Source organism: Heloderma suspectum, chromosome 5, assembly GCF_057233095.1.
Source record: "Heloderma suspectum isolate Gila_16-S chromosome 5, 16-S_ref, whole genome shotgun sequence".
NCBI classification, from domain to species: domain Eukaryota; kingdom Metazoa; phylum Chordata; class Lepidosauria; order Squamata; family Helodermatidae; genus Heloderma; species Heloderma suspectum.
The window spans coordinates 188,237,935-188,255,464 of NC_139462.1; the positions used below are offsets into that span (position 1 = coordinate 188,237,935).

A 17,530-nucleotide genomic window follows, 5' to 3' on the forward strand; every position below is an offset into this window, starting at 1 on the left:
CAAGAGTGTCTTTTGTTCCATTTATATTTTGCTCTGGTGCCCCAGCCTTTTAAGTAATTGCTATTCATTGGGATCTAGACATCTGAATCGCTAAAGCCAATGGGAAATAATTCCAATTTTGTCTTATGCAAGCAGCGCATGTGTTACTCTGTCAAATCTGAAAAGCACAGTTCTGAGGTTACTATATCTTAACTTAAACATTGATTCCATTCAGGCACACCAAATCAGAAACACTAAGGGTTGGACCCAATAGTGTCACTCCACTGGTGAAAAGCTTCTACCGCTTATGGAAAGCCCATTCTCATCCTTCCTCCAGTGTCAGATCCAATGCTTTGATTCTGCTTGCTCAAGTCATAGCTGAAACAGTTGCACAAGTGCTTTCACAACTCATTACAACTTCATTACACTGTGCACTGCTTGCGCTTGTTGCGCTACTTGTTCCACTAGTGCTTCTGCAAACACCAGTAGAACACGCAACTGCTAGCACAACAGTATAACCTCTTATTCTTTTTCTACTAGTGTTAAATCAGATTCAACCCTAGTCTAGAATTACTGAGCATGATTTCCAAAAAGTGACCATACTGTCGACAGCAAAATTAAATTAAGGCACCAGGTCCCTTAATTTCATTAATTTCACATCAATGGCCAGAAACAATTTTTGATAATAGTCTGCCTTGTACATCCTAGGACTTAAGACATGTGGCAATCTTGTCACTTAGGAGAACATTAATGTTTGTTAAAAATGAAATGTTCTTCTATGACTATGCATATTGTTAGGAGCTTTCCTGCAACCATTACTTTGAGATAGTTTGAAACCCTGGAACAATATTTTAAATAGCTTCTGGGGGTTATACCAGATTAATGCTTTCAAAATGCCCAGGGTGATGTAGACCAACTTCCCTAGTCTCAAACTTGCTTGTGCTGCACATCACCCAGGCAGCCTGTTGGAATTACAGAATTCAACAGTAGGAACCTGAAATGGATCAAACAGGAAAACTGTTTTGGGTATAATATTGTTGGGCCTGTCAATAGATAGTACTAGTGTATGGCCCATACCACGCTAGGTTCCCTGTGCAAGAGGACATCTGGCTGTGGCTAGTCAGGATATTGAAATTGACCCAGATGCCTAACCAGAGGTTAACACCACCCAGCCCTTCATATAGTAAAAAGAGATCACTTCAAGTGCAGCAAGTGTGGTAGCTTCTCATCAGCCCATTTTATGAACAGCCAGGACACAATTCTCCCATTCACAGAACTTACAGCAAATTTTAATTGTCCTATGAAGAGGAATGACAGTATAATTTTTATTACGGTTTTATCTGTACAACTTCTCAGTTACCTTTCTGCATGGCATCCAAGGCAACATAAAAAAATTAGAAAATATCACAATAAAATACAGTATAAATCATTATTATATAAAACATACCAATATAACTTTAGGGATCAAGGACATGATTTCAGCATTCCCCAGTCTAGGTAAGCAGGATGCTTCATCCTCCAATGGTCTTCAGCAATGCACACAGCTGACAGGAACTAGAACAGACTGGGCAGTCTTCACAGATGGCTTGAGTGTGAGGGTATGGGCGGGGTGGGGGGAGATGGCTGCCTTTCCCTAAGAAATGTCCCACAGTCCTGGCTGTGCATGTTAGCACTTAACCCTACTGCTGAAGAACTCTCTTTGCAGTCATTAGATATTGCTTGTTTTAATAGGCATCCTTTATGCACAGGTAATGGTCTGAAGACGCCTAAACTAGTTTTGTCTGAAGCTAAACAAGCTTGGGCTTCACAAATAGTCAGGCGGCTGAACACCTCATAAGCCAGGAAAGGTGGAATAAAATTGGCCAAATACATTTTAAAAGCTGTATTCCAAAATAAGGCTCCACTGCTTGTTGTTATAGTCCAAATATGGCTCCAGGCTTTACCCCATCTAAGCTTGACAATGAAGTTTGTAAAGTGACACAGGGTAATTAAAACCGGATTTAAAAACAGTGGATAACAAGAAGTTGGACACGTTGTGCCAGGCCTAGGTAGGTAACTCTGGGGAGATGCTATCTTAATCAGGGGAAATACTTACTATCCAGTGCCTCACTATCTTCTTTGTAAGTTTGACTTTACCTTTACGGCACAAATATTTAGGGCACATTGCCCATGGCACATAGCATTCCGGAAATGCTGGGTGGATACTTGGAACCAATATGGCACCTTGTCTTGGAATGTTTTGGCTCTTAAGACATGCAGCTAGGGGGCTGGATCATAGACATAACTGATCCATGGAACCCCTACAGCTCTCCTTTTCTCTTTCTGTCTGACTAAGAAGAATATGGACTCGACCTTATGGAAATGCAAGTTAGGATATGTGAAGTTACTTTTTGATATGAAAACTGAATAAGCAATCCGATCCAGGAAGGGGTATAGTTCTCTTTTTTCTATATTATTTTAATAGAATATGATCAAACTGATACTAAAGCATTTGAGTGTATAAATTCACAAGAAGATTCTTATCATTCTACTTTTTAACCATTCCACAAAATTTGTGTTCTGTGGGGTCACTGCATACCTGCATATTTTGACTAGATGAAAAATTGGTGCACTTTTAAAAGGTTTGCATATCACAGTTCTCAGTCCATCAAGTTCAGTTGTTGGATTTGAAGTATAATGGGATAAAATCCAGCAAGTCAAGAATGCCTAAGTTCTTCTAAAACAAATAATCTAAGAATAAATGAGAATTTAAAAAAATAAAATATATTTTAAAAGATCAATTCATATAATATCTAATCTTTATCCATTTATAATAGAGGGCCAATTAAATGTGTTCTAACAACTTAGTGAAAGAATGTCGTATGTAAACTGCATTTGTGAGCACTAGGAAACATGTAACATTCTTCATATTTGCTTTTCTAGCAACTACAATGAACTCAAAATAACATTTGCCTTGACTAATGCTTCATGCAGTTGTAGCCCCAGAAGCACACTTTCCCACCCTCTGGCAGGGTTATCCCTTTGCGTCCAATAAAGGGGAGGAAAGAGAGGGGGATTATAGTAGCAGTGTTGCCCAAAAGTGGGCTTGATATTTGACCTAATGGCCTGCAGGGATGCATTGCCCCAAGGGCAGTCAATCTCAGTACTGGTGAGCTGGAAGACAGAATTAGCAAGGGCAGATGGGAGTGCAGATTTTTCTGCTGCTATCTCATCTTTTGGGCCAATAAGGAGGCTTAATCAAGTTGAAGGCACCGTCCCTGTTTTTCCCCCCTCCCTACACTTCTTACTTTTAGTTAGAAATACTACTGTTTACTGGGGCTCTCACCGGCTGCCAGTTGAGTGATCTGGGAAGGAGTTTTACTAGGTTTCTGGAGCACCTGTGTTTTTGCCTTCCTCACAGCAAAATTGGCAGGCTAGGTTCTGACACAAGGAAACAAACCCAGCCATCTGCTAATCCAAGCCGTAGCAGAAGGTGATGTCAGGGTGGACACCGAGCCCATAGAATCCCAGAGTAGTTCTGATTCGGAGGAAGAGCAGTCGCTCCTGGGAGAGGAGCACGCCCCTTTTTCCCAGGGCCCGCAGCTGACAGAGATTCCTCCCACCAACATTCCTAGATTAGAAAGCAGTCCAGGGAGTGACCCAGCACCGATAGCAGACTGGTTGGATGCGCGGCGCAGACGCAGAGAGCGGCGCCAAATGGGGAGCGCGGAAAGGAGGCGTAGCGCCCGGTTGGCGCTCAAAGAACGGTTGCGCCCAGAGGATCCAAGGGAAAAGGGGAGGGATTCTCCCTAGTGCTTATATTCAGGGGTCTGCCAGTAACTGCCTTTCAAACGGGGACCAACTGTTCCAACTTAGGGCATAGGGATGCTGCTGCTCAGATCTAGTAGCTACCTGTAGAGTTGTAAGTTGTAAAAGAAGAATAAAGCTTTGAAAAGAATCCCTTTGTCTGCGTCTGGACTTAGCTACTGGATTAGACTGAGAGAGCCCTCCAAGGAGCCCTTGACAGGTGGGCTGGGTTGGTTTCCTCCTGTCAGCAGTTAGGGTGCTAGGTATTATTGTGATGTCTCCACACAGTTAACAGTAAATGCATGGAAGATGTAAGCAATAAAGTTCGTGGTCTCTTTTGCAGCAAGGATTTCCTATGCTTTTCCATTTTAGGACACTGTGGGTTGAATCCAGAAAAACATGCAGGGAAGGGGGCTGTTTTCTCCTTCCCATGGCAGCCCCTTGCCCCTCCGAAATGTCTCTCAAGAGAGTCAGGGACCCGGCTGAATGGGATGGGTTGTGGCGTAGGTGATTGAGGGGAAAGGGGGGATCCCAAAAATTGGGTGGAGGCACAATAGATTCCTCTGCCTGATTTTTGGGGATCCTCTTTTTCTGGATACAACCCTGAAAGTTAGCACTCTGTAAAACCACAGTAGTAATGTTTTGAAAGAAAGGAGGCAAAGTTATAGAAATAGCTATATTCACTTGTCATGTACTATAAAAAAAATCATTTTCCCAGCAAAGCTATTGAGATGAGAAAGCTTGTCAGACCTTTGTGGTAAGTATCACCCATTCCATAAAAATGAACTACTACTAGCAAAGAAGATGCTGCCCTCGTGCCCTGAAGCAAAGTCACTGTCATTATTTGACAGCCAGGGTAATATGGGAATGTTACACTGGTGTGGAAATAACTTGACAGGACTGCAGGAGAGTTGCATGGCATATTATGAACAAAATGTTAAGTAGTCTATATCAGCAAAACATACATTTTAATTGTGTTTACTGTATCTATATAAAAAGCATTTGCCCTTATCTGAAAAATTACATTACTTGTAAATTTATCAAGACACAGGCGATAATCAATGAACAACTAATACTGAATATTTGGTTTATAAGTACATATTATACAAAGACCACTATTACTACTAAAGAATGTGATTATCCTTATGCTTCTATGGGAAAGTTTACTATCACGGTAGTCTCTAGAAATGGTTAATCTTTGCTTACTTTTCCTTGAATGACAAAAATAATATACATTTCCATTCAAAAGGACATTAGGTACAACACTGTTCATACAATATATACTGTTTGTTAATGTATATTAAGATTTATATTAGGCTAGTGCTTTAAACAGAAGAGAACACATTCACTTTCGCTTGTGTGCGACACTTGCCAAATCTGATTTCTCTGCTGAAGGAGAATTGTTTCAGCAAGAACCAAAATGCCAATGCTATTTCACTGCTTGAGCATCTAAATGGAATTTCTGAGGCACAGAGAAAATAGGATTCAATGGTGGAAAGAAACTGACGGTGTTGGCAACTGAAGTCTGCAATTCATTCATAAGACAAAGAGTGAATCAATCAGGACAAGTTTCCCTAGACTTTTTTCAACGGACTTCGGTTCAGCCCAGTCAACTTACTGTGTGCACATGCAAGTAAGTTTATGCTAAGGCCACAATCCAGAGAGGTTCAACAGCAACATAAGGTTGCCAGCATGGCTTTACTCTTAGTTTTCACAGAGCCATGTGGGCTGGAAAACAGGAATAGTGCATATCAGTTAATTGGGAAAGGGCTGTGCCCCATCCACAGACATAGGCGGAGTCCCCCTCATCCCTCCCCGCTGGCTTTTATTCACCTAATAAGATTTGTGTTCTTGTGATAACAATATTCTCTGGATTGAGCCCAGCTATTTGCAAAACTCACAAGCACCCATAAAGTATTAAAAGTAATTTAATAGGTTCCCAAAGGCTGCATTTTAAAACAGAAGTCACGATGCTCTTGTAAAACAACTTCCACTTAAAGCAAAATATTATTCATCAGGTTGGATTTGGATAGTACAAAACTGCACAAGGTGCTTTTTCAATGCCTAAAACATTACCTTTAAATAACAAACCCTGATGTAACTAAACAGAACCACAAGGAGTCCTCATAAGACAATTTTGCTGGTACTATTTGCTCATTCAAATGCCATTAAACTGGCCCATGCTGAAAACAATGCCAGTTAACAATCTAAGGTTTTGTCATATTAAAGCCCTGCTGTTTTCAAGCAGTACTGCTTTTGGGCAATAAGTCCTCAAAGACGTACAGACCGTTTTAATTCATGCTATAGAAAAGCCATTTTAGTTTAAAGGGCTGCCTGGAATTCTATATCCATTTTAATTCACCCAAAGACCAAACGCTTCATTTAAGTAGTTTTTAAAAGAATTTGGGAGCAATCCCATGTGGATAGACGTCTGCCTCTGAATTTGGAGGCGGCTGCCTATCCAACGCACGGCGGGAGGAGCATGGAGGGGATCTTCTCTGCGCTTCAGCTGCCCTGCATTCATAGCTAGATGGCCAATTTCAGCTGTCTAGCTGTGGGACATCGGAGCGCGGGGTGGGGAGGCCGGACGACACATAGGAAGTGTTGTACCGGCACTTACGAACTCCCTGCTGCAATGAAAGGTCCCTTTCCCCCCGCTCCATGCTGCTCTTATGAGCATGGAGACGATCCGCGCCGCCTATGAGGTGGAGGGGAAGGGGATAGGGAGGCAGTTCTCTGGGAACTGACCTCAGAGCGTGGGCTCCGAGGTTGGTTCCTGGAAACCGACCAATCTTGTGGCTGTCTAGCCACTGTGTAGCGACCACAGGATTGCGCCCTAACTGATTCAGCAGGTCACAGTTTCTACTTCAATTAAAACTTAAAACCAGGTTTTGCCTTGAGGATTTTCTAAAGCTACTGATTTAAATACATTTAGAATATAAACCACTTAAGCAACATATTGGTGAGATCTTTATTTCAGCATACAGACCATTTTGACACTACATTGTATATAAATGATACAAAGACCAAGCTGTCTAATCTTTATAAACACATATATGTATTAAAAGATCTCAAGTATAGTCAGCAATATCAGAGGATATTCATCGTATTTTCCCAATTAAATTTCCAATGTTTCTTTAATTTCTTCTACAGATCAGTAGAAAACAGATTAACTGTAAATAAAATCTGCAAAATATAGGCTCATTATCGTAATGACTTGGCATATCATCTGATTCAAAGTATATTCTACACACACTCACCACTAAATTTTAAAAAGTGTAAAACATTGCACAGTTAAATGGATCAGAACACAACAAAACTTTTTGAATAATTTCGAGCTAGCAAAAATACACGAAGGAAACATTTTCGGGAATATTAAACTATGCTTTACAAAACCAATTAACCATGTGGCTTCCTACTAGTAAAATGCAACAAAACAGTGGCAAGTTACAGAATAAAACCAGTCCTATTTATTATACCCTCTCCCATCACATTCTATTTACATACAAGCTCAAGATGAGCTGTTGTAAAAAAAATTCTAACACACTCGCTTTCTCTGCATTTTCACAAGACTTATTAACTTACTTTGGAAGATGTAGAATCACACTCTTGACAAATCCACCCATAGCCAGTCTGTTTGGGAGACTTTTTCAAGGGAGGGTCCAAACAACCAAAATGATAGCAAAGTCTGCATTCATCACACCTGCATGACAAACAGATACATTTCTTTAATATTCAATATAAAACTATATTGAAACACACAAAATCCAGACATTTCTTTCTATTCAGAATATTATAGTAGCCAAAATATTGTATACAATTGTGCATCATAGTTTGGGCATTAAGAGTTTTCCAACATGAGCTGTAATATTTTAAGCACAGCTGAATATGTGAAAGGTATATCCATGCAGGCAGGGGAACTTCATGTACACACTAGAGTCCATGAGTCCATAGCAACTTAACTGATCACTGCAAGAGATATATATTCATATAGATTTGACCATACTACTGCATCTTGTAGATTTTGCAAAATCTCAACTGTATTGTGGCGATACAGCATTTTAAAATTAATTTAAATAAAGCATTCAGCCCTCATTATTTGACTACTGCATGCAACTGCCTGCCCCTCGGATAAATGTATATGACAGCACACATGGAGATTTGGATAAAAGCTTGCAACATCTCTCTTTCACACCTGGTAACTTTGTTTACCTCACTTTTACTTATTTTCCAACCAAACATTCCATAATATCTGAACTTTTAAAGAAGTGTTGGCAGAAACAACCATATTGAGTCATACTCAAGAGCTGAATCATTGTACTCAATGGAAATTAAGTGAGTCATGAAAAAATTAAGTCCAATTGATTTCAATAGATCTATTCTAAGTATGACCAAGTATGGATCCAACCTATAATTTGCAGTCTTTAAAATGTCAGTGTTTTGAGGCTTTTAAATATTGGATATTTTCCACGCTAAGCACAACAAACAGAAAATCAAACACATCTGTCCTAGATATTCTTGCTGCAGATGTTTGTGCTACTTCTGAAGAAGCATTTCCTGTGTTTTTCTTTTGACTTTTTGGGGGTCAAAGGCTGTAATCCTATCCTTAGTTTTAAATCCCCTTGAACTCTGTGGGATTTACTACCAAGCATACATGCATTGATCAGTCCAAAAGGGTATATACATCATACAGTATAGTATACTCATATGGCCAAAAGGAAGAAAAGTAAGTTTACATTGAACTGAGAGACGTATTTCTTACAAGTATTTGTCTTTACTTTATTTGCATATGTCTTGTTTTTATGAATTGATGAACATACATTTTCAAAATAGGTTTCTTCACATAAGGAACTAGTCAAACAAACTTAAAGCTTAAGACTGTAAGTGAAAAGAGGTTTTAAATGTGGAGTTGATTTTACACTATTCACATAGATAGCATTTAAAATTACATTTATGTGCATATTATTCACATTTTATACTATAAAAAGTAAACCATGACAGAGACTGTATGCCTATAAATGATTTTAACAGCATTACACAACTTTCTTTGAAGAACTGAAATAAGTACTTTCCTCTGAAATGGAGAACACCAGGAGAAACATTTGTTTATCCCAAGTGAGAATAATTCTAAGAAATTTGAACAAGGTGGCATACAGTGCAGTTGCTACCATAAAGGGAACAATACTCAGTAAGGGCACAACTCGCAACCGTTTGTGAGTCCTTGTTTTTGTTTTAAGTTGATGTTTGTTTCTTCCTGTGTACAAATTATGATCATGAGAAAATTCTATTTATTAGAATGCAGGAGCCATACTAAGGAAAAGGTGCTGTTAAAAGGTGCTTAGAGAGCAAGTATGAGTCAAGAGAGGCACACAGAATCATAGAATAGTAGGGCTGGAAGGGGCCTACAAGGCCAGCGAGTCCAACCCCCTGCTCAATGCAGGAATCCAAGTCAGATACATACTACAGGGGATAGCAAAATCCCAGATGGTTACTAGCCAATCTGAATTTTCCTCCCAACTTGAAACAAAGGAACCACTCAGATTTCATATGTGAGTAAAAAAAAATCTAAGGCTCAAGGAAAACGTTTTCCCCACTGTGTAACTCCACAACATAAAACATTCTGTTTCCAGCTTTGGTGGCTCCTGATGCCACCATGGAGGAAGAGGGAGAGGGAATGAAAATGGTATGTGGGTAGAGATATAAAGTTACATAGTATTTTTATAGCACAGAAGCCCCACTCCCCCACAGAGTTAGAAATGTTGGGGAAAATTTAGATATTTGCAGTATTAACTTTCAATAACAAGCTGTTCTTGAGAACATGGTAGAAAGATGCAAAGACAATATTTTAAATACATATTTACATATATACCTCCATACTTTACACTTAACAATAATGTATAAGATAGAGTTGCTGAAGATACAAATAAAATTCATGTGGTAAAAGGGAAGCTGGAAATTAATTTATATTCAAAATCTACCAGTAATCTACATTACTTCAACAAAATATATGTACATGCAGAACAATGTAATAAAATGAATCACTGAGTATAATGCCGTTTTGAAATGGTACCTATACATCAAAACATTCCTAGCCTAATGTGCAGTTTTCAGACAATTTCTGAATCAGAATTCTCAGGGTACCTGTTACGTATTTCAAATTCTTAAAGTTGATGATTTCAAAAAAACTGAAACAAGTTTTTCAACCTTTAAAAATTATTAGTCTGTTTCCAGATTGTGTATTTCCCAATGTCATGTCAACCTGCTTTTTTTTATATGCTGCAAAACATAACATTTACAGCAAACAAAAAGCAAGTGGAATTAAGGGGCTGGAGACAGATGACAGGGTTGGGGATTTCCCTCCTGAGAGCTGGTAGCATGACAGAGCCATCACTCCCTATGGTGTGAAAACTCATTTTTTTTACTTGTCTCATTATCTCTGGTCAGACCAGTTTTTGAAGCACTACAAAAATCTGAAAACCTGTTGGGCCAAAAATAATGGCTGTATCATCCCACCTTCAGCCTTCATAGGTTTGATTCAAACATAACCGTCACAGTCTAATAAACCATACGTATTGTGCCTGCATGCTCCCTCCTCCTCCTCTCTTCCATGCTACAATGCAGGACTTCCAGTGCTTGTTGTGTCACAGCTATCTGTTACATCAGATTTGGGAAACTTTTGTTTAATCGTCGACTATAAACCAGGATTAGATCCCTGTCTGATATCCTGGTTTCTAGACAGAAATGAAATCACAGTATTATGGTTTGTACTCAAGAGATTATGGTGCATGAGAGAAGGGAAAAGTGAGTGTATGAGCAGAATGCTTGTTCTTGGCCTAATAAACCATGGTTTATTAGGTCAAGAACATTATGGTTGAAAGCCAAGCTTGCTAGACCACCACAATCTCAGAAATATGTTAGGTTACGCTGCTGGACTTGTGGTTAAACGCAGTCACATAAACACTGAAAGTAAGCCAGGGTGGCGGCCAGCACATGAGGATTTCCATGCATTCATTGAAGAAATGGTCAGCACTCTGAGCTTCTACATTGTCCATCACCTGTTGATCGAGGGGATGAAAACAGGTGTGTGAATTCACCCCTTTTCTACCATCCCAAGATAGCTGTGCTCTAAAACAAGCTACGTCAGTAATGTATGCAATTGACAGTGCTTGAATTACAGAAGGAACAGAGGGGCCCCTCCCTCCCTTAGCAAATGTTTTTGAAAGCTATAGCGGGCAAAGAGGGCCGATTTGGCTACAGTTGGGAGCAACCAGGTGTGGAGCTTGTGGATTTAATTAAGAGAGACCCTACCTTTCCTCCTATTATTTGACCCTTTGTGGTTGATAGAATCAATCCAGCAAGTAAAAAAATGTGCATATAACCCTACTTGTTGAATGGAGGACTACGCAAATAAAGCATCTGCAGTGTGTCTGTGTCATGACATTATCTGCATGGTCAAAGGAAGTCCACTCCAAACTTCTGACCAGCCTCATAAATGTCTGAACTAGGCTACCTGGTTTCTGGCAGCTTACTGTCAATGTTTCTGTGACTGTGTTTAACCACAAGTCCAGCAGCGTAACCTAACATATTTCTGATTTTGTGCTGGTCTAGCAAGCGGCATGCCTCATCCAAAGCACATTTGCTGATATAGCTAAGTGCTAAGATCATTTATTTATTTATTGCATTTATACCCCGCCTTTCTCCCTCTAGCAAGGAACTCAAGGCGGCTTACATTATCCTCCTCCTCACTGTTGTATCCTCACAACAACAACCCTGTGAGGTAGGTTGGGCTGAGAGTCTGTGACTGGCCCAAAGTCACCCAGTGAGCTTCCATGGCCAAGTGGGGACTAGAACCCGGATCTCCCGGCTCCCAGTCCGTCACTCTCACCACTAAACTACACTGGCTCTCAGATCAGGCTGCAAGATGTAAGCTCTCTGTGTTTCTTGTCATAAAAAATGAGATTAAATGCACGCAACTCTAAAAAAAAGAAACCTAACGTTAAAACAATATGGCCTGGTTCACATCTAACAACACCAGAGATTTTTTTTTTTTTTAAATCTGGGTTATCATGAATGAGGCAGCATGTTGGTGCACACTGCCCTACTGCTCCTGCTGCGAGCAGGAGTAGCTTGTTGTTGTTGTTCAGTCGCTAAGTCGTGTCCGACTCTTCGTGACCCCATGGACCATAGCACGCCAGGCCTTCCTGTCCTCCACTCTCTCCCGAGTGTGCTCAAGTTCATATTCATTGCATTGGTGTTGCTATCTAGCCATCTCATCCTCTGCTGTCCCCTTCTCCTTTTGCCTTCAATCTTTCCCAGCATCAGGGTCTTTTCCAGTAGCTACAAACCACCTAACTTCTGTCTGTGGTTTGATTAGCATTATATGCTAACCAGGGACTCTGGCTTGTCTGTCCCCTGACGAGTCAAAGAAAGAACCCAAGAACAAACCATGGGTTCTTTCTCTAGCTTGTTGTGGGAGAGACAAGCCAAAATTCCTGGTTCGCATGTAACACTACCCAAAACATGGATGGAAAGCACGTAGTTCAGCCACTCCCACTTACAGTGGGAGTGACTGGTTATTGTTCACGGTAACTCAGAACTGAAAAACATTTTAAAAGTTACAGGCCTAGTTTACTACATATGAATTGGGCCTATATCTGCTTGAATGACTATTAAAACATGAACATACTATGCCACTGTAAACTAAAACTAAATCAGTTTTGTCCTCCAGGCCAGGCCGGCCACCTAAGTTCAGTTCTAGCTTTAAACAGTACAAATAAGATAAACCTTAAAGGAAAAATGATGAGAAACCTCTGCTATTTTTGTCACAGTCAGATCGAGAAGTTAAATAATATATATATTTTTAAAAAACTAGCAGCTGATAGAAAATATTTTTTCACAACAAAAATACAGAATTGAGGTCAAGTATCTTGGCACAGCAAGAGAAGTTGATTAGATACTTTCATACCTGAAACATGTCTGTTTTGTTCTTTAATAAAATGATCTCCATCTGCTCATGCCCTTGGAAATCTTTCAGTAGTTTAGCCTGCTGTGTTCAAACCTAACATAACTCTGTATTTTCCTGTTCATAATTAGCTAATTATGCTCTAATCAATACTGTAGATCCTGATTTTACAATGTAAATAAGATAAATGAGATAATGGCTGGGGGTCAATCTCATTCTATTTACAAAGCCTAGCACGCACGTCCAATTTCATTACATTGTGCCTACCTGCACAGGAGGGAATCTTATCAGCTGGCCTGCAGAAGTCTTGGAATGAACATGTGGGGTGGGGGGAGAGAAGGACCTGGGCTTGTCTAAATTAAGTGTTGAAGAAAAATGTGCCTATAGTTTTCATATTTGCAAGTTGTAGTTATTTCGTACATCATAGTTGTAGTTATTTGCAAAAATCAACGCTCTGAAGAATTAAAAATATATTTTGAATTCATAAGAGAGTTGTGCCCATCTTTGGCTGTACAAGTAATCACCTAAAACTCTTTATTAATGAGCTAATCTTTAAAGTCAACTTTACAAATATTGCTTTGGAAACAGCAAAAAACCTCTGTCACTTATATATGTATCATTGAACATTGCCCATGACAGCTCCAACTGACAGTTCCCTGTGACTGCAGACTCTGGCCTCATCCATTGTCCAGAATACCAAGGGCTGCTGGAGGCTGCATGCTTTGCCTCTCAGGAAGAACATCATGGCAAGGGGGAGACCAACCTTGCCTCATACATCAGCCACAGAGGGAGCAGCTGCACAGAACTCGCTTCACCTCTCCCTGCTAGAAAGAATACACAGCTCCAGCTGACAGTTCCCTGGGACTGCAGACTCTGCCCTCATCCATCGGCCAGAGAACCAAAGGCCACTGGGAGGCTACACCCTTTGCCTCCCAGCATAAACATCACAGCAAGGAGGAGACCAACCTAACCCCATACATCAGCCAGAGAAGAAACAGCTGCAGGGAGCTTGTTATGCCCTTCCCTGCTAGTTCTTCCCTGTAAGAACTTTGAAGCTAAGAACTGGTGCCTGACTTTTGCTCCCCCCTCCCCCTTCCTCAAAATCCCTTTTCCTTCTGTGTTTTGTCTTTTTGATTGTAAGCATGTAGGCCAGAACTATCTTTGTAAGCTGCTCTGGGAGCCTTTTTTAGCTGAAGAGTGGGATAAAAATGCTGTAAATAAAACACTTTATTCGCAAAAGGTATAATTACATGCGGGAGTGCTACATATTATAGTGATACATTGTATCCAAATTGTATTTATTTATTTGATTTGTACTCCACCTTTCTACCAAGAAAATGGCACTCAAGGGGGCTTACAATCAGATATAATTAGATATACAAAACTGTCACAGATTGCTCTTAACTGGCATCTGAATATCTAATTGGGAATCGTTTAAAAATTCCAGTTGATCCAATTTAGGATTTATACCACCATAAGGATTATGGACAAAGGCACTCTTAAAATCAAGTAACAAGAAGCAGATGCTTTGGGGAGCAGATCCCAAAACAGGTATCATATCATTTCACAAATCCCCCACCCCCATCTCTATGTATCAGTTAAAAATAAATATAAGCTCTAGTACAATGATAAAGGTGGAACCACTTTTTCATTATTGTTCAGGTGAGACAAGTCTAAGTCAGATATAAAGCTACATGTACGTCATGTATCTCTTAAGTAAAACTACTCCACTAATGCTATTCTGATACAAAAGATGGATTCAGTTGTTAAATTAACAAGTATTTTCTCTATGTTGATCATTTCTAGACCCAGTTCTTCAAAGTTAAACACACATTTCCTAATGGGATAAGAGCTCTCCAATCTACCATGGTGCCTCAACATTTGCATATACACCATTTTAAAACCTTATGCCCATCCAGTAACAATCTACCCCAGAAGCCCACTGTGAACTACTTAAGGTACTTGTTATAAGTACCAATACAGATCGCACTGCTACCATAACTTATGAACAGAATAAGCTCCAATACTTTTAGTGTTGAGCAGTAAGGACACTACTATATCTCAACATTGTTCGATGCTGGTTTTCTTTATAAAAGGTCATATCATTATACTGCTACCAAATTCAGTCTGATTTAAGAGAGACATGCAGAAATGTGATAATTGCAGCGACAGTGCCTACTGGGGAATGAGACAGAGAGCAGTAACCAATATAATTGGGATCTGGGTTGAAATTGGCCACAACCTTTATTAGCTACAGTTTACATGGCTTTGGTGTGGCATAGGGCCAAGATCCAGTCATTGGGCAGACTGCCAGCCAATTTCCACCCCCCTCTCCCAGCTCACCTACTGGAATAACATTGGGAGTGACATGTTGGGAGTGTGGTCTTGCGTCCACCACAGCATGCACCAATCATGTAGACCCGTCCTGTCACCTGAGCCTGTGGCTGGCCTGCCAGCCCCTGCACTGGGCTGTAGTCTTGCAGCCCCAGCCCAAGATCCCTTATGGGCCCTCCTTTTGGGAAGCAGGATCCACAACCCCCACTTCCCTGCAAAATGGAAATGGCCCATGCCTCCAGCAGCCAGATATAATGGAGATAATAAACATGCAACACAACAAACAAACGTATTGCTATGAGGAAGGCACAAATCCCAGCATACCTAGCCCAATCAGGCTGTTGAGTAAAATTCCTTCCCAGGCCCATCAACTGATGGCCAACCTCCATCCATAGTAAGAGAAAATACAGTAAACATTGGGAGGGTGGGTAGGGAAGCCAGTGATGACAATGGATGAATTGCCTTCCTGAGAAACTGTTCAAGGCAATATACAATGAAATACACAAACCAATATAGGCATAGAAACTTCATGTACATATTGAAACAAACTGTCACTTGCACAGGATCGCTAGACTGAGGCATACAACTCAAAACGTATTTGTTTTTAACTATTAATGTAGTTTTAAAAACATAATGTTAAGTAATTAGTGATTACTATGCACTTATTTATTCAAAACATTATATTACAAAGGAATATATGCTATTTAAACTCCACTTGTGTAGAGCATATTATGGGTAATAATGTATGCATTCTGCTTTTTTTTTTAGAAAAAGCCTGTTGAAACTTTTACACAAATGAACATGTAAAGAATACACATTTCTTAATGCAAAATAAACATAATGTTCATACGTAAGGTAATCTAAGTCAACATTTATTTTCAAATAATAGTCAATCCATTGATGCATCTAGCCTCTTTTCAGCTAATCCTAATATGCATATTTAAATCCTGAACCCATCCTAACAGTATCAGTCTTAACAAAATGCTTATTTCAAACAGTGTAATCAATGATATCAAGTTAGTTTATTGAACATATCCAGATATGATACAGCCTCTGGCCATAGCCATGAGAATACACTAATTTATAATTCCCTGTTATTTTATACATCCTCTTATTATTCTATTTTCCATTTCTATATTTTGGTTATAAATATATTTTTAACAGGAAATATATACCTTGTAAAATGCTCCAAGATAATACCATATTACGATATATCAAGAATTTCCAATACCATGGCTGTGATCCAACAAAGTGGTAAGTGCACATAAGAAAACCCACCCAATGGCAGATTTCTTTGACATTTCCGGTACTGCAGAAGAGCCAAATACCTTTCAGTTTAAAATACAGCTTGCCTCCTCAGCAATGAGAGCAGATGCATTGAATACTTCAAAGGAACCTAATGGTTCTCTCCCAGTGAGTTAATATCTTTGTTGGATCGCAACATATATATTTCAACGTTACAGATACAAATGCACAAACAGCTTCTTTGAAACAAGGACAAAATTCAGTAAGTATTTAATATACTTTTGCTGTCAAATGAATTATTTAGAAATTATACAAATCTTATGCTGAAACACAGAATGTTAACGTGCATTTTTTGTTCTGTAATACTATTTAATGAACTTCTTATTTTGCCCAAAAGTGATATAGGAATTGTTACAGGATTTGGAAGGAAGCACTACCACCCAGAACACACAAACCCACTGAGACAACCTCACAAGACTTGGGTTTTCCTCTGTCACAATGTAATCCAGAGACAAACGTAAGTTTGTGTTCACTCAGTGAATCTTTGAGATGAAATGCTAATAAGCACAAAATCAATACTTCTATAGCAAAACTGTTATTTCATATTGAACGTGTGAAATGTTTTACAAATATCTGATTGCCACTGTACTGAACATCTTTACAGAAATCAAGCCTTTTACATGTAGCTCCTCAACACATTATTTTATATAAGAATTTTCTTACTAAGAGGCACAGAAAATAGAGCATCCAACAAATGACAAAGCATTGGTTTTCCCATTCAATAACATCACAAGTATTTAATTCCCATAGGCTCCTGTCACTCTTCAGCGAGTCCAAATACTGTACATCATCATTTGCCAAAGAATTGCGATGGGAGACAAAATTACTTAATAGAACAATTCAGACAAGACATTTATCCAGTATTTTCCAGCAATGCACATATCAATGTGCCTGATTAGTGCAAGTAAAAAAAAAAAATTCAAGTAAATTAACTGCCTCATCAGTCCAAGTAACATACCAAACAGTTACGTTCTACAAGGCCTGGCAAGCAAACCCAAGTTTTTGTCATGACTAGAAACACTGTAAAGATAATACTGTTTTCCTTTAGTTTGTGTCCTATTGAAAGTCTTATCCACAGCTTAAAAGCATATTTATAAAAGTAGTTTCCAGGACTGCCTCCGAGGATGAGTTGTGGCAGAGTAGTGTCTCATGAAGAGTATCTAC

At 39.4% G+C, this 17,530-nt stretch overlaps 1 protein-coding gene across 34 annotated transcripts in view; it reads right to left on the reverse strand.

The window, feature by feature from the left end:
- Positions 1 to 17,530, reverse strand: part of PHF14 (PHD finger protein 14) — a 185,388-nt gene that overhangs the window by 56,330 nt on the left and 111,528 nt on the right. For 25 of the 34 annotated variants that reach the window (XR_014792374.1, XR_014792373.1, XR_014792372.1 and 22 more), the window contains one exon: positions 7,351 to 7,468. Coding sequence is in view for 20 of the 34 variants with exons in the window: in XM_084858689.1 (XP_084714815.1) it covers positions 7,351 to 7,468 (118 nt within the window). In the remaining 14 variants the exon portion in view is untranslated. The other 9 variants (XR_014792382.1, XR_014792376.1, XR_014792371.1 and 6 more) reach the window with 4 other exon arrangements.